The sequence below is a fragment of the Bombina bombina genome, chromosome 1 (assembly GCF_027579735.1).
Source record: "Bombina bombina isolate aBomBom1 chromosome 1, aBomBom1.pri, whole genome shotgun sequence".
Lineage (NCBI taxonomy): Eukaryota > Metazoa > Chordata > Amphibia > Anura > Bombinatoridae > Bombina > Bombina bombina.
This window is the reverse complement of record NC_069499.1, coordinates 1475763259-1475781622: the sequence shown is the minus strand read 5'-3', so window position 1 is coordinate 1475781622 and position 18364 is coordinate 1475763259. Positions and strand designations below refer to the sequence as shown.

The window sequence follows — 18364 nt, the reverse complement described above, 5'->3', positions numbered from 1 at the left end:
GTTGGGTACAAAAACAAGCTTATGCTTACAGTGGCAAAAAATTGATACAAGTATACACCATGCTTCTGATCATGCTCGATCACTTCTGTACTGTAAGTTTTGCGATATTATTGCTTAGCTGTTAAAAAAAAGGTCAGAAAGTATTCTTATTATATATATATTTAGTAGCACACAATTTAAAGGGTACTGATTCCTAAGCCTAAGATTCTCCTGAAGAGGTTCTGCTGCCTCCAGGCTTTCCACTGCCCTTCAAATGCACTTTCCTATGTATTATTTATCGGGTCTTAAAAGGATATGAAATCACAGATTTTTCTTTCATGATTCAGATAGAGCATACACCTTTCCAATTTGTTTCTATTATCAAATTTGCTTCATTCTCTTGGCATCCTTTGTTGAATGAGCAGTGATCCACTACTAGGAGCTAGCTAAACAAATTGGGTGAGCCAATGACAAGAGGGACATATGTGCCAACACCTATCTGCATCTATCTCCAATTAGTGTATTGCTGCTCCTGTCCTGAGCCTGCCTAGGTATGGTCATCAACAAAGGCTACAGATAGTCAAATTGAATTGGTTATTTGTTTATAATTGCATATTCTGAATCACAAGTTTTACACAAACACATGCTTGGAAGGCAGTGAAAAGTTATTAAGTATAAGGACTTTTTTTGTCCCTTTAAACCCTTGGGCACCAGAGATATTGGTTTATAATATATAACAACTGAGGAGTGTCCTTCAGTGAAGACCATTTTCAGATTGCAAACATTTAAAGGGCAATTATGTTTTTTTTATACATACTGTATATAATGAGATTTATTTTTTAGTTATTTTGGGGAATATCAGGCACATGGTCTCCTCTTCAACAATGTTTTTAAACTTTACAAGTTTATTCTGTAAATATACACTTTTTACTCCACAGATGTTCCTCTGGAAGCCAGGTCTCTAATGGACACAAGACTTGGAGAGTTGCCTTCTTGGCTAGCAAAGCACAGACTATCAGCTAAAACATTCCCAAGAATAGTGCAAAAAGGTAAATAAGAAAATGTTCACGCCTTTTATCCCTTTCCCAGTTGTCTGTCATTAAAGGGACACTAAACCCAATTTTTTTCTTTCATGATTCAGATAGAGCATGCAATGTTAAACAGCTTTCTAATTTACTCCTATTATGATTTTTTCTTTGTTCTCTTGCTATCTTTATTTAAAAAGCAGGAATATGATGCATAGGAGCCGGCCCATTTTTGGTTGAGAACCTGAGTTATGCTTGCTTATTGGTGGCTAAATGTCAGCCTCCAATAAGCAAGCGCTATCCATGGTGCTGAACCTAAAATGGGCTGGCTGCTAAGCTTTACATTCCTGCTTTTAAAACAAAGATAGCAAGAAAACAAAGAAAAATTGATAATAGGAGTAAATTAGAAAGTTACTTAAAATTGCATGCTCTGGCTGAATCATGAAAGAAAAAAACAGTGTGCCTTTAAGAGGTTAAAATACCATAGTAGCTAAAGGTAAAAAAAAAAAAAACCCTTTTCCTCTGTTCTTTAATAGTCAGAGACTTTTACAAACAAACTGATTTGACAGCTTAGATTTGTTCACACCAGAATTTCATAGAGAACTGTAATGTTATGTGTTGGGTATCCATTATAGCAATCTACACCTTAAACTTAAGGGGACAGTATACACCAGATTTTTTGTTTAAAACTATAGACAATCCCTTTTTTACCCGCTCCCCAGTATATATATTTTTTTTATTAAAAATTATTCCTAATGAAACTTTGGCTTTAGCGCAGTTGGTCTAGCACAGGTATACTTTTTAAAGGGATACTAAATCCAAAATTTTTCTTTCATGATTCACAGAGAGCATGCAATTTTAAGCAACTTTCTAATGTACTCCTATTATCAATTTGTCTTCATTCTTTTTAGCTATCTTTATTTGAAAAGCAGTAATGTAAAGCTTAGGAGTCGGCCCATTTTTAGTTCAGAACCAGGGTTACGCTTGCTTATTGGTTGGCTAAATGTAGTCATCAATAAGCAAGCGCTATAAACTAGAAAGTTACTTAAAGTGCATGTAAAGTCAACGGAATAACTGATCAAATTGTTTAATAGCAAAAATAAATGTTAGTTTAATTTATCATTTTTCTGTAATCTCCTTCGAAAAGTAAATATAAAGGTTTTAATTTCTTATACCTATCACCGATTCCTCCGCCTGCCATTTTGGTCCCACATTTCTGTAATGATTGACACATCGTTTTCTGAATATTTTTTTCACCCTCGGGGCGTCAGGCCGGTTGTTCGCTACGTCATTTGCTTTAACTGTGCATGCGTGAACTAAACGATGACATAGCGTACTCGATGCATGTCCGCGATTTGCGCATGCGCAATACTGAAATGCTTTCATTTATTCTAAGACCGGAGCTAATTGCGGTTACGAGCGTTATTTTTTGCTATACGCATGCGCGTTTTGTCGGCGAGATTGAAAACGCATGCGCAGATGTCAGCACTGCTCGTGAACGAGCAGGACAAAAACGTCATTGAGTGGGCGTAATATATAGAAATGATGCAGTGTAAATCGGGTGAAATACAGGAAGAAGACGGTTGGGAGGCGTTAAAGTGCAATAACGGAGCTAAGTTGAAATTAAATTTTAAACATTATTCATAATATTCAAAAATATTTATTGCGGTTTTTGCATATATCTAATATTGGGAGCAAGTATGTTTAACTAAATAGAAAAAAAATTACATTCACTTTAAAATTGCATGTTCTATCTGAATAAAGAAAGAAAGAAAAAAAATTGAGTTTAGTATCCCTTTAACTCTGTGATTATTTGTATATAAGCCTCTGCAGACTGTCCCCTTATTTCAGTTCTTTTGACAGACTTGCATTACATAGTCAACCAGTGCTGAATAACTCCACAGGAGTGAGCACAATGTTATGTATACGGCACACATGAACTAGAGTTGTCTAGCTGTGAAAAACTGTAAAAATGCACTGAGATAGGTGGCGTTCAAGGGTTAGAAATAAGCATATGAGCCTAGATTGGTATTCTTTGTTGAAAGCTAAACCTAACGAGCAAAGCAAATTTTTTGATAAATGTAAATTGGAAGGTTGTTTAAAATTGCATTCGCTGTCTGAATCATGAAAGTTTTTAATTTTGACTTGACTGTCCTTTAAATTCTCTTTACATGGCAGCCTGGGGACGTTATTATGAGAAATACATCAATGTGCGGAGAGGTGGCATGGGGGGCCTGGCTATGGTGCTGTTTGGATACTGTGTCCTCAGTTACGGATGGAACTACAATCATATCAGTAAGACAGAAGGGCACATCCTTCTCCTTCTACGGAACAGACAAGGGCAAAATGACCTAAGAGGTCCCTCCAGTAGCATCTTATTCACTACCTCTCACTCATGTGCACAGAACAGGAGTCCCTCTTAAAGGGACAGTAAACAGCTTGTAATTACAAGACATTTCTGTTGTGCTGCTATAGAATAACATATCAGCCAAGTCACAAGAATTTTAAAACAAATTAATAACCAATAAATAATGACAACAATTGAAAATTAACATTTTAGTATCCTTTTGTCACCCCTTGGTCTCATTTTTAAAGGACAGTCTACTTGAAAATGATTGTTGTTTAAAAAGATAATTCCTTTATTACCCATTCCCCAGTTTTGCATAACCAACATGGTTATATTAATGTACATTTTACCTGTGTGATTATCTTGTATCTAAGCCTCTGCAGACTGCCCCTTATTTCAGATTTTTGGACAGACTTGCATTTTAGCCAATTCGTGCTGGTACCTACATAACTCCACAGGAGTGCACACAATGCTTTCTATATGGCACATGTGAACTAGCACTGTCTGGCTGTGAAAAGCTAATAAAATCTAGCGAGATTAGAGGCGGCCTGCATGGGCTTAAAAAGAGACAGAGCTTGAGAGGTTATAAAGTATATTAATATAATAATGTTGGTTGTGCAAAGCTGGGGAATTAGTAGAAAGGACATTATATTTTTAAACAAAGAAAAATCAATTACACTGTGCCTTTAAGTTACTAAAATGTTCATTGTAGTTGAGGATACAGTAGGCAAAATCAGCTGTTTCAAATGACAAAATAAAAAGGTAAAAAAACAGTTTGTTAACTATACACTTCTGTAAGTAACATAGACCATTGGTAACAAATGGCAGTACACTGCCCCTTCAAATTCTCTTAATATAGTAAAGTTAAAGGGATATGAAACCCAAAACTTTTCTTTCATGATTCAGATAGAGCAAAAAAAAAACTTTCTAATTTATTTCTATTATCAAATTTTCTTTGTTCTCTTGGTATCTTTTGTTAAAAAAAACAGAGATGTAAGCTCAGGAGCGTGCACGTGAGCATTATATTGCAGCCGTTTTGCAAGAATGTTATCCATATTCAAGAGCACTGAATGGCTGCACTACTTCCTGTCATGTAGTGCTCCAGACACCTACCTAGGTATCTCTTAAACAAAGAGTAACAGGAACAAAGCACATTTGATAATAGAATTAAATTGGAAACTTTTTTAAAAAAATTGTATTATCTGTGTGAATCACAAAATAAAGTTTTTGGGTGTCATATTCCTTTAATAGTGCAAATTCTCAGGATATCCACAGGGTAAATGTGTTTTCTAATGGACTGGAATTGAGGTACACACAACACATACCCATATCTGCATTCCTTTTCCTTTACAAACAAGCTTGTGTGAAGAGTTGAAGATATTTAGCTAAACAAAATGTACTTTTGAAGAACAAGCGGTGGTCAATAGCAACCTCCTATTCCTTTCTGCCTAATTGCTTCACTGCTAATTGGTTAGTAATTGCCTACAGTTGAAATGATAGGATACGCAATTGACGTAAGGGGATCTGCGGTAGCCTCGAGTCGCAGAAATAAAGTGAGTGGTAGACCCTTTCCTGCCTGACTCTAAATACCAGCGGGCGGTAAAAAGCAGCGTTAGGACGCCAAACTCTAAATCTAGGCGATAGGTTTTAGAGAGCCAAATAGACATATCCATGTTATATCCTAATAAATAGGAAAGACATAAATGAGGGAGTAGTAGGAAGAAGTGATCATTAACATGGTAAAAAAAAAAAAGAAAATGTATGCTTACCTGATAAATTTGTTTCTTTTTAGACACGATGAGTCCACGGATTTCATCCTTACTTGTGGGATTACGCCTCCTGGTCAGCAGGAGGAGGCAAAGAGCACCACAGCAGAGCTGTATACGTAGCTCCTCCCTTCCCTCCCACTCCAGTCATTCGACCGAAGTTAGGAAGAGAAAGGAAAAGCCGAGGTGTAGAGGTGTCTGAAGTTTTAACAAATAAATAATAATTTATCAGGTAAGCATAAATTTTCTTTTCTTTTTAAAGACACAATGAGTCCACGGATTTCATCCTTACTTGTGGGATACAATACCAAAGCTATAGTACACGGATGAAAAGGGAGGGACAAGACAGGGAACCTAAACGGAAGGCACCACTTTTCTCCCAAAAACAGCCGAGGCAAAAGTATCAAATTTGTAAAATTTAGAAAAAGTATGAAGAGAGGACCAAGTTTTTTTTTGAATGCCCATGGAGGAAGCAACAGCCCTAGTGGAATGAGCCGTACTTTTTTCAGGAGGCTGCTGTCCAGCAGTCTCATATGCAAAACGGATGATACTCTTCAGCCAAAAAGAAAGAGAGGTAGCCGTAGCTTTCTGACCCTTACGTTTCCCTGAAAAAATGACAAATAAAGAAGACGATTGACGAAAGTCCTTGGTCGCCTGTAAGTAAAACTTTAAAGCACGGACTACGTCCAAATTGTGTAGCAGGCGTTCCTTCTGAGAAGAAGGATTAGGGCACAAGGAAGGAACAACAATCTCCTGATTAATGTTCTTGTCTGAAACAACTTTAGGAAGAAAACCAAGTTTAGTACATAACACCACCTTATTCGAATGAAAAATAAGGTAAGGTGAATCATATTGTAATGCCTAAAGCTCAGACACTCCTTGAGCAGAAGAAATGGCAACAAGAAATAAAACTTTCCAAGATAACAACTTAATATCTATGGAATGCATAGGTTTAAACGCCATTGAGGAGCAATTGGTTGAAACACAGGCCAGACTCTAATCAGAGCCTGACAAAAGGATTGAACATCTGCCAGACGCTTGTGTAACAAAATAGATAAAGCAGAGATCTGACCCTTTAGGAAACTCGCTGATAAACCCTTCTCCAATCCTTCCTGGAGAAAAGACAAAATCCTGGGAATCCTACCTCTACTCCATGAGTAACCCTTGGAATCACACCAATAAAGATATTTAAGCCCTATCTTATGGTAAATCTTCCTAGTTACAGGCTTACATGCCTGAATCAAGGTATCTATGACCGAATCAGAGAAAACTCGCTTGTATAGGATCAAGCGTCCAATTTTCAAACAGTCAGCTTCAGAGAAACTAGATGTGGGTGGAAGAAGGGACCCTGAATAAGAAGGTCCTTCCTCAACGAAAGTGTCCAAGGTGGCAGAGATGACATGTCCACCAGATCGGCATACCAAATCCTGCGAGGCCACGCAGAAGCGAGGAGGATCACGGATGCCTTCTCCCATTTGAGAGTATTACCTATTTGAATACAATGGTCTACCTCTAGGGGATCTATTTCATAGGTTCTCTGTTATCGGTCGTAGAGATTTCTTCTCCTACCTCCCTTTTCAGATCGACGATATACTCTTATATACCATTACCTCTACCGAGTCTCGTTTCAGTACTGGTTTGGCTATCTGCTATATGTAGAGGAGTGTCCTGGGGTAAGTATGTCTTATTTTTTGTGACACTCTACGCTATGGTTGGGCACTTTATATGTAGATCGGTATAAAAAAAAACCCCCAGATCCTGTACCAGTATTAGAACTGAAACAATCACTCCCAGGTCTGAGAGGTCTCCTACGTAGTGGAAGGACGTCTCTCCTTTTGTCTGATCTTCAGACAACCTTGAAAGCAGAGCCTGCCTCTGAGAGGAAAACATTTGAGCTCGAAACCAAACTTAAGCGAAAACAGAAAGTCAGCCCCCGACAAGAACCAATCCCGGACCGGGGCATGTTCTCCATGCTGTCTTTGATTCAACAGCAGGCTATGTTATTTTTTTTATTTTTTTTTTATCATTTTCGTCAAGCCAGGTCCCAACAATGTCTGCTCCTGGCAAGGAATCACCAAAAGCTTAGTTTTAGAGCATATATCCGTAAAACAAGGCCCTAACCATAAGGTTCCAAGAGCTGGAACAGAGCCACCTATTCTCCCAGTTTGATAACTGGAAGAGAAGAAATTTAAATAAAGGAATTTTTTTCCAGTCCTGGATTTTATCCAGAAAAGCTACTGACTTAATAGCATTCGACAACGCATCAAATCAATATTCTGCCACGCTGACGGTAGCCAAGTGCACATATGGTTGCCATTGTAAACCCTGGTGTGTGTCCCATTACTAAATTGTGTCCATAAGACTATACTCTAAGGGTATAGAAGTTCACGTAGTGATTTAGTTGAAACTACTCCTTCCCCCCTAGGGAATGTCGTCCAAGTTTTCAAGCCAGGCTTGCTAACCATTTGGCCACAACACCGTCTTGTGAATATAGGGAATGCCAAAGGTACCAATTCCATCTGAAACTGAGATTCTCAGTAACATGCAGGAACCTTTTAGAATAGCAACTCCTCTAGCAATGCCCCCTCTTTTTTTTTTTTCCTCGTGGAAAAATATATAACGCATCATAACCCCGAGTGGAGTGTGAAGGAAGCGCAGGGCACTGCATGTGGGCCATAAAATTTCGACGGAAACTATAGGAGAAATTTGTGGCCATTGTTAACAGACTCCCAAACAGCAATCGCCGTAGAGGGAGTAGGTTCAAAAAGAGAACATAAAATTGAATACATTTTAATAAATATTTAATACATTTTTCACATAGGAAACTATACAGTTCCTTTAAATCTGAAAAGTAACTATTCTTGTGTGTGTTCGTTTCATCCTCCGTCACAAGGGATGAATTAACAAACAGCTGAAATTCATTTATTACAATGTACACAGAACAAAACGTTACTGTCTTTTTAAATCTTAAAGTAACTAATTTTTGTGTGCTTTTGTACCATCCTACGTCACAAAGGATGAATTAACAAATAAACAGCCACAATTCCTTCAATAAAATTTACACAGAAAAAGTGTTACTGTCTCTTTAAATTTGAACGTCTTATTTCTGTTGTGCAGAAACAATCCAATAAGAATGTTAATATTGCTGTAGATAGACTATGTACTGTAAAAAAGCAATGTCTTGTGTAACAATACCAAATGAAATCTACAAGGAACAGCAGAGCACTGCCTGTGGGTCATAAAATTATTTTGGACACTATAGGAGAAAATTGCGGCATGGATTGACCGGTGTCACCAGACTCATAACAGCAATCGCTTTAAAAGGAGCATATATAATAAAAAAATTTGACGCATAAAAAAACAGTACTGTTTCTTTAAATGTTAAAATAACATGGGTGCTTTTGTAGCATCCTATCACAAAGGATGAACTAAACCAAGCAACTGAAATCATTATAATAAAGATAACAGATAAAAAACTTTACTGTCCTTTAAATTTTTAAAGACCACATTGTGTTTATTGTGTGCTTTTATCTTAAAATGCTAACTGACATTTAATTAGTAAACAAACATGTTCTGGACCTACTGAACCTCAGCTATTGTGCTGAAGGTGCCCAAGTTATAAAGTACTGTTTCTTTCTATAACGATGTATTTAGGGCTAGCACTGAGCAGATTCATAGTAGCGTTAAACGCTCTACCCTCCAGTATCATAATGGAGGTAGAGAGCGCAGCTAACAAATGCCCGATATAGCTCCGCCCCTCGTGGGCGTGATAGTACACCATCTCCCAGCACTCTGATTGTACTGCAGCCAGAGATGGAGAAATGAGCTCAAAAATGGCAGGAAGAAAACTCCGCCCATCGTGGGTGTCACCGTACTCAACTACCGGTCGCCATTAAGATCTTATAGATCTGACACCGGGAGATATGACAAATAAGTTTAGTCGAGTATGCTACTGCATGTAAGGTAGCTCTATCTCCTAATAAGACCTGTGCTCTAAAACATATGATCATGGCTAAATCCCCATAAATAATTAGAGCCGCTTTTTCTGTTGCAAGAAAAGAAAAGTTAGCCGTCTCCCGGTCGGCATATTTTATTGTTAAAACCGCCGGGAGTAAAATAACACTGATTCCATCCAGCACCAGTATCTGTATAACATAGCTCAAGAAGAGACCACAGTCCCATCACAATAAGGAGCCCAATCTTTATCTTAGCCCTTGACATGTGATTGTATGTAATGTAGTGCTCACTTTCTTCTGAGAGAATGATGTCCCCAGAAATAATAAAGTTAACACTTACCTTAAATGCTGTGCGACAGCATGGCAGTCCAGCAGGTGTAAGAGGCCCTCTCCTACCCTTAGCCCTGTGGAATAAGATAAGCCTGAGTTAAATGTGATTAGGCTATCTGGATTAGGGCAGCAAATATGTATAGGAGGTGCAGTGAGAATTATGTCTCACCAGTTCCTATTACTTTAAAGCCACCAAATGCTCTACTGTAGAGACTGATCTGGTCTAGGCTACACCCTAGAACAAAGTAGCACTCTCTGGCACTACTTTAAAAATAATAAACTCTTGATTGAAGAATCTATAACTAACACCTAACTTTACCTCTTCCTATCACTATCACTGGCAAAGAGAATGACTGGAGTGGGAGGGAAGGGAGGAACTATGTATACAGCTCTGCTGTGGTGCTCTTTGCCTCCTCCTGCTGACCAGGAGGCGTAATCCCACAAGTAAGGATGAAATCCGTGGACTCATCGTGTCTTTAAAAAGAAAGCCCATTTGCATGTAATTTCCAATAGCCGTGTGCCTGGGGTGTGTGATCATTAGGCCATTAAGGTTTTCAGCCATATGATAATATTTTTGTTTTGTTTAAATCACAGAACAGGACCGATGGCGGCGCTACCACTGACAAATAGTCTCTTCAGCACAGCCTATACGGATTTTCAGATGGTTCCCGCATCCCTGTAAACCTCTTCAATATAACTAGATTTGGAATACACAGATCAGCTTTAAATAAGTTAATAAAAGTGCCTTTTAGAAGATTTGTACAGATCTGTACTTCTGACTTTGTGTTTTCTAATCTGTAATATTTAAAGGGACATTCAACACTGCACACAACATTAATCTATGTTGAAAAACTAAAAATCAAGAGTAAGCTGCAACGTGACCCCTTTCTCTTACTTCCTGCCTTCACCGTTGAATCGTCTAAGATAACTTCTAAATTTGTGTCCTAATATGGCTGCCTTACTCCCCCCACCGTGACGTATAGAGCTTCTTCTTGAAACTAGCTGCCAGTGATATCCCATTTCTCGGACTTCAATGTAAAGCGCGTTCACGGCCCTTAGCACATGCGCGATAAACTAGGAACACTAAAAGCGGAACCATAATAAGCAAAGTTGATTAAGGCACATCTAGTCAATAGGAAGAAATATATCTAATCTGCCAGTTTTCTTTAAAGGTACATAAGAAGTAATAATAAAATGGTTTAATGAACTAGAGCATTTTATTATTACAATTTTGCTTCAAAACATTTGTTTACCCCCACAAAGAGGTGAGACACATAGTTTAAGTCACTTCCTGGTCAGCAATGCACTGCTGACTTGGAGCTAAACATGGCTGGTGATTGACAGCTGTGGAGAATAGAGGATATTAAATAGGTTAAGAGAGAAAAAAAGAAGGTTGCGGCCTCCTAATTGACCCCCCCCGGCAGAGTACCCTCAAGTCTCTGTCACTACTAGCAGTGTTATCTCGTAAGTCACTGCCTACATCGTCATTGCAGTACCTCCTTACCTGATTCTTACTATACTAATTTTGGAAGCATGGAGGCTGCTGACGTATTTATTCTGAAGACATTAACGAAACTCCTATCTGAAGAGGTTTAACAGCACAGATTCACATTCTCATAAGGCTGAATCTGAAGAGGCTTCTAGTTATACTGCCTGCTATGAGAGGCACCCGTTACTATTAACCTCCAGCTGTGAGAAGTGCAAGGTTTTATCTAATGCAGCAGTTGAAGGGGCTACCAAAGACCGCAACTTAACCTCTCTGGTGACATTTCATAGATCCTCTGCTGCAGGACTGACTGATTATCAGGAGGAAGCACCCATCACTTAGGTACGCTTATATTACTCATAGTACTCTATTTCCTTATATTAGGTAATAGTGTTCCTATTTTATCGCGCATGCGCTAAGGGCCGTGAACGCGCTTTGCATTGCAGTCCGAGGAATGGGATATCATTGGCTGCTGGTTTTAAAAAGAAGCTCAATACGTCACGGTGGGGGGAGTTAGGAAGCCATATTAGGACACAAATTTAGAAGTTATCGTAGACGATTCAACGGTGAAGGCAGGAAGTAAGAGAAAAGGGGCACGTTGCAGCTTGATCTTGATTTTTAGTTTTTTAGATTAATGTTGTGTGCAGTGTTGAATGTCCCTTTAACAGATGCTGCAGAATGCTCACTCTGTGTTGATGCCAGCTGATGTCAACCGGTAAGCATTTCATTTACATATATAGATTTTTGTATTTAACTTTAGTTTATAAAAAGTGTGCACATTTCTAAAATAAACACTTTTTTTGCAAGTGACACCCTGGTGGTACAAACATATTAGTTAATCGAGTTTTGAAGGTGGTTATACTATAGCAATAACATATGTACAACTTGTTTCTGCTGATCTTATTGGTGCAGCAATGTAGTAAATGGGTTACTCTTCATCTATTTGTTTGTTTGTTTTTTGAAGTTCAATTTTTTTTAAAAAGAATTCAGGTATTTTTCTAAAACCAGTGAAACACTCCAGAGAGTTTCTGTTACATTATATGACCATTGTGTTGTCACTTACAGAAACGATTAAGCATAAATGTCAAGTGATAGAATGTATGCAATGAAGATCGAGTAGTAGCTTTACAAATCTGGTCAAGAGAAGCATAACGAAAGGCCCAAGAAGTTGTCACTGCTCTAGTGGCGCACAGGAGAGGACTTAGCGACCACCATAAAGGCCTTGCTGATCAACGTTTTAACCCAGGCTGCTAAAGTAGTAGCTGTAGCCTTTTGACCTATATGGGGTCCAGAGAAGGGAACACCAAGGGCAGAAGAAAGTCTAAATGACTTTGTTGCTTCTACATAAAACTTCAAAATCTCCAACAATTCTTAGGAGCTGGAACATGAAGATAGCACTTTCTTGATTATTTGTGTCTGTGGACATCACCTTTAGAAGAAATTAATAGTTTATTGTAAAAACCGCATTATGCTGATGAAAAATCAGAAAAGGAGGCAGCACTGAACAAAATTCAGGAGATGGTGTGTAGCAAAGCTCTTGAGTAAGCAGTGTTTTGCCTCCCCCTTGTGGACAAGAAATATATTGTACATGTGATGACTTGTGGACTCACCATCTTATGAAAAAAAAAACAACCCAGTTTTAACCATGGTAGAAATTGCCATGGTTACATTATCATACGTATAAAAAGAATTATTGATTTCTTCAAGTTAATGCAAAAAACTATTTATTATAAGGTAGAAAAGTATACAAATATATATTTTCTAACATATTCAAACGCTATTTTGTCACTTTATATTAACAAATATTGTTAATCTGACACCCACTGACGAACTGTAGAAAATCAAAACATCAACTATACATTAATAATGTTTGTGCAATGAGCAAGTATCACATGCATTGCTATAAAGTAGGAACTGTTGATTTTTTTTTTTTTGTGCATAAAAATAAAACCTATAAATTGGGCTCTTATTTTTAATCTTTTGCAATGTTTTTTAAATAGATATATACCGGTGTATATGTATATATATGTGTATATGTATATATATATATTATTACCTTTTAAGTGTGCTCATGCTCAAAGTTACAGTGTCTCACACCATGTGTTCATAGCTTGAAGAGGCTGTATGTATATAAATAAATATATATATATATATATTTATGTGTATATAATACACATATATACAAGATATTACATTTTAAATATATATATATATATATATATATATATGGAAAATAGATGCTCATTCAGATATTGCCATTTATATTATAGGTTTTGTATCTGTAACTCAGCACACAGATAAAAGGCAGCATTCATGAGCAGCTATGTTGGTCGTACTACTTTCTACTTCCGAAGCTATACAAGTAGATTTGATATACAAAGCTTTACAGACATCCTACATTCCTTTTAAATGGAAGCTTTACCAAACAAACACAGGTTCAGCATAATATTTTATGACTAATATAGATAGATTTAATTCTGCACCATTAGCTGGGAACATTTCTGTGTATTAGTAATAATAATTTTGGTAATTTATTTTCTTATGAACGATTAACCAAATATTAAGCAATGTAATAATATTCTACAAAGACTGGTGTCCCCCTTTTACACATTAATATAAAGCTCTTCGTCTCATTCCTATTAAACCTTATATTGGACAACTGCTGAAAGAGATACGTTCTTTGCACTGTCACTTTCTTGTCTGGCACCCAAACCGGTTCTTGTTGCACTTGTTAGCATAGTGACCTCTCTCTCCACACTGCAGGATAAAAAAACAAAAAAATTTTTCCAGGATTACATTACATTGCCTCTGGAGAACTGGCAGCAAACAAGCTTAAAATTTACACTATTCAATAATAAAACAGCAATGTTCTTGTCAGTTGATTGATTTTTGTGTCATCCAAAAAGTATGTAAGCTTTACTTTCTTTTCATAAGGCAGGGAGAGTCCACAACTTCATTCCTTACTGAAGGGAAATACAACACCTGACCACTAGGAGGAGGCAAAGACATCCCAGCCAAAGGCTTAAATATCCCTCCCACTTCCCCTATCCCCCCAGTCATTCTTTGCCTTTCGTCACTAAAGGATGACAGAGAAGTGTCAGAAGATCCGGATAGTCCTTAACGGTTATGTTCCCTTCAAAAGAGGACTGGAGTTTTAAGTAATCATATAAACCTAGTATTGATAAAAGTTAAGTTGAGTCTGGAGATGGAGGTAAAGTTTCTCTTGTAAGGTGTATCCAGTCCACAGATTCATCCATTACTTGTGGGATATTCTCCTTCCCAACAGGAAGCTGCAAGAGGATCACCCACAGCAGAGCTGTCTATATAGCTCCTCCCCTAACTGCCACCTCCCAGTCATTCTCTTGCAGCTCTCGACAAGGGAAGCAGCTAGAGAGATGTGGTGCATTAATGTTGTTTATCTTCAATCAAAAGTTTGTTATTTTCAAATGGTACCGGAGTTGTACTATTTTAGCCTCAGGCAGAAAGTTGAAGAAGAGTCTGCCTGTGGTCTTTGATGATCTTAGCAGGTTGTAACTAAGATCCATTGCTGTTCTCACACATAACTGAAGAGATGGGTAACTTTAGCTGGGGGGATAGCGTGCAGGGTCTCCTGCTCTGAGGTATGTGCAGTTTTACATTTTTCTAGAGAAATGATAAGCTAGAAAATGCTGACAATACCGGATTTATTTAAGGTAAGTCTGATTACAGTGATTTAATAATGACTGGTATCATGCTTGCTGTAAATGGTAATATTTTTATTATTTACTCACATTACTGAATAGATACAGTTGCAAGAAAAAGTATGTGAACCCTTTGGAATGATATGGATTTCTGTACAAATTGGTCATAAAATGTGATCTGATCATCATCTAAGTCACAACAATAGACAATCACAGTCTGCTTAAACTAATAACACACAAAGAATGAAATGTTGCCATGTTTTTATTGAACACACCATGTAAACATTCACAGTGCTGGTGGAAAAAGTATGTGAACCCTTGGATTTAATAACTGGTTGAACTTCCTTTGGCAACAATAACTTCAACCAAACGTTTCTTGTAGTTGCAGATCAGATGTGCACAACTGTCAGGAGTAATTCTTGACCATTCCTCTTTACAGAACTGTTTCAGTTCAGCAATATTCTTGGGATGTCTGGTGTGAATCGCTTTCTTGAGGTCATGCCACAGCATCTCAATCGGGTTGAGGTCAGGACTCTGACTGGGCCACTTCAGAAGGCATATTTTCTTCTGTTTAAGCCATTCTGTTGTTGATTTACTTCTATGCTTTGGGTCATTGTCCTGTTGCAACACCCATCTTCTGTTGAGCTTCAGCTGGTAGACAGATGGCCTTAAGTTCTCCTGCAAAATGTCTTGATAAACTTGGGAATTCATTTTTCCTTCGATGATAGCAATCCATCCAGTCCCTGACGCAGCAAAGCAGCCCCAAACCATGATGCCCCCACCACCATATTTAACAGTTGGGATGAGGTTTTGATGTTGGTGTGCTGTACCTCTTTTTCGCCACACATAGTGTTGTGTGTTTCTTCCAAACAACTCAACTTTGGTTTCATCTGTCCACAGAATATTTTGCCAGTACTGCTGTGGAACATCCAGGTGCTCTTGTGCAAACTGTAAACGTGCAGCAATGTTTTGTTTGGACAGCAGTGACTTCCTCTGTGGTATCCTCCCATGAAATCCATTCTTGTTTAGTGTTTTACGTATTGTAGATTTGCTAACAGGGATGTTAGCATTTGCCAGTGACTTTTGTAAGTCTTTAGCTGACACTCTAGGATTCTTCTTCACCTCATTGAGCAGTCTGCGCTGTGCTCTTGCAGTCATCTTTACAGGACGGCCACTTCTAGGGAGAGTAGCAGCAGTGCTGAACTTTCTCCATTTATAGACAATTTGTCTTACCGTGGACTGATGAACAGCAAGGCTTTTGGAGATACTTTTATAACCCTTTCCAGCTTTATGCAAGTCAACAATTCTTAATCGTAGGTCTTCTGAGAGCTCTTTTGTGCGAGGCATCATTCACATCAGGCAATGCTTCTTGTGAAAAGCAAACCCAGAACTGGTGTGTGTTTTTTATAGGGCAGGGCAGCTGTAACCAACACCTCCAATCTCATCTCATTGATTGGACTCCAGTTGGCTTGACATCTCACTCCAATTAGCTCTTGGAGATGTCATTAGTCTAGGGGTTCACATACTTTTTCCACCTGAACTGAGAATGTTTACATGGTGTGTTCAATAAAAACATGGCAACATTTCATTCTTTGTGTGTTATTAGTTTAAGCAGACTGTGATTGTCTATTGTTGTGACTTAGATGATGATCAGATCACATTTTATGACCAATTTGTGCAGAAATCCATATCATTCCAAAGGGTTCACATACTTTTTCTTGCAACTGTATAAAGTTTACTTGAGGTGTATAAACGTTTATTTCATATTGGTGATAAAACTTTATTATGGGGCCCAGTTTTTCCACATGGCTGACTAGATTTTGCCTAGGGATAGTTTTTTAAGGCCCTCTCACTGTGAGTACAGGTTGGGAGGGGCCTATTTTACATTAGTTTTTGCAGCTTGAGACATCCAGCTTCCCTGAAGGAGTCCCCTGAACATATAGGACCTCTCTAAGGGGTTTTTGTGCCTTCCAAAGTCGTTGTATGGGCAGGTAGGGCCACAGTAGAGCTGTGGCAGTTTGTTGTGACTGTTTAAAAACGTTTATATTGTTTTTTGATCCGGTTTTGAAACTAAGGGGTCAATCATCCATTTGCAAGTGGGTGCAATGCTCTTTCAGCCTATTATACACACTGTAAAAATTTCGTAAGATTTACTGCTTTTTTCACTGTTTTAGCAGTTTCTGTGATTGTTTTTTTCTCTTAAAGGCACAGTACCGTTTTTATTTTTTGCTTGTTCACAGTTATTAAAGTGTTTTCCAAGCTTGCTGGTCTCATTACTAGTCTGTTTAAACATGTCTGACATAGAGGAAACTCATTGTTCATTATGTTTAGAAGCCATTGTGGAACCCCCTCTTAGAATGTGTACCAAATGCACTGGTTTTACTATAGATTACAAAGACCATATTCTGGCTTTAAAAAATTTATCACCAGAAGAAATTGACAAGGAGGAAGTTATGCCGTCTAACTCTCCCCACGTGTCAGATCCTATAAATCCCGCTCAGGGGACGCCAAGTACATCTAGCGCGCCCATTGCGTATACCTTGCAAGACATGGCGGCAGTTATGAATCATACCCTTACAGAGGTATTATCTAAACTGCCAGGATTGCAAGGAAAGCGAGACAGCTCTGGGACTAGAATAAAAACAGAGCTCTCTGACGCTTTAGTAGCTATCTCTGATACACCCTCACAATATAATGAAGCTGAAGAAGGGGAGCTTCAATCTGTGGGTGATTTTTGTGATTCAGGGAAGATACTTCAATCTGATTCTGATATGTCTACATTTAAATTTAAGCTTGAACACCTCCGCGTATTGCTCAGGGAGGTTTTAGCAACTCTGGACGACTGTGACACTATTGTAGTCCCAGATAAATTATGTAGATTGGATAAATACTATGCAGTACCTACTTACACTGATGTTTTTCCAATCCCTAAAAGGTTTTCTGAAATTATTACTAAGGAATGGGATAGACCAGGTGTACCATTCTCTCCCGCTCCTGTTTTTAAAAAGATGTTTCCTATAGACGCCGCTACATGGGACTTATGGCAGACGGTCCCTAAGGTGGAGGGAGCAGTTTCTACTCTAGCTAAGCGTACCACTATCCCTGTCGAGGACAGTTGTGCTTTTCTAGATCCAATGGATAAAAAATTAGAGGGTTACCTTAAGAAAATTTTTATTCAACAAGGTTTTATTCTCCAGCCTCTTGCATGCATTGCCCCAGTCACTGCTGCCGCGGCTTTCTGGTTTGAGTCCCTAGAGGAGGCTCTACAGGTTGAAACCCCGTTGGAAGATATTATTGACAAGCTTAGGGCCCTTAAAGGGACAGTCTAGGCCAAAATAAACTTTCATGATTCAGATAGAGCATGTAATTTTAGACAATTTTCCAATTTACTTTTATCACCAATTTTGCTTTGTTCTCTTGGTATTCTTAGTTGAAAGCTTAACCTAGGAGGTTCATATGCTAATTTCTTAGACCTTGAAGCCCACCTCTTTCAGATTGCATTTTAACAGGTTTTTCACCACTAGAGGGTGTTAGTTCACGTATTTCATATAGATAACACTGTGCTTGTGCACGAGAAGTTATCTGTGAGCAGGCACTGATTGGCTAGACTGCAAGTCTGTCAAAAGAACTGAAAAAGGGGCAGTTTGCAGAGGCTTAGATACAAGATAATCACAGAGGTTAAAAGTATATTATTATAACTGTGTTGGTTATGCAAAACTGGGAAAAGGGTAATAAAGGGATTATCTATCTTTTAAAACAATAAAAATGCTGGTGTAGACTGTCCCTTTAAGCTAG

At 38.2% G+C, this 18364-nt stretch overlaps 2 protein-coding genes across 5 annotated transcripts in view; one reads left to right on the top strand and one right to left on the bottom strand.

The window, feature by feature from the left end:
- The window catches only part of C1H17orf80 (chromosome 1 C17orf80 homolog), a 71616-nt gene extending 61455 nt beyond the window's left edge, over window positions 1–10161 (top strand). For 3 of the 4 annotated variants that reach the window (XM_053707065.1, XM_053707055.1, XM_053707047.1), the window contains exons 3-4: window positions 918–1028; window positions 3183–3556. In XM_053707065.1, coding sequence (XP_053563040.1) covers window positions 918–1028; window positions 3183–3427 — 356 coding nt within the window. In that variant the 3' untranslated portion in view covers window positions 3428–3556. Of the gene's footprint in view, window positions 1–917; window positions 1029–3182; window positions 3557–9997 lie in introns of those variants that run through there. The other variant, XM_053707069.1, reaches the window with a different exon arrangement.
- Window positions 10162–13227: 3066 nt separating this feature from the next.
- Window positions 13228–18364, bottom strand: part of CPSF4L (cleavage and polyadenylation specific factor 4 like) — a 147909-nt gene continuing 142772 nt past the window's right edge. Inside the window, exon 6 of the mRNA XM_053707005.1 lies at window positions 13228–13646. Coding sequence (XP_053562980.1) covers window positions 13578–13646 — 69 coding nt within the window. The 3' untranslated portion in view covers window positions 13228–13577. The remainder of the gene's footprint in view (window positions 13647–18364) is intronic.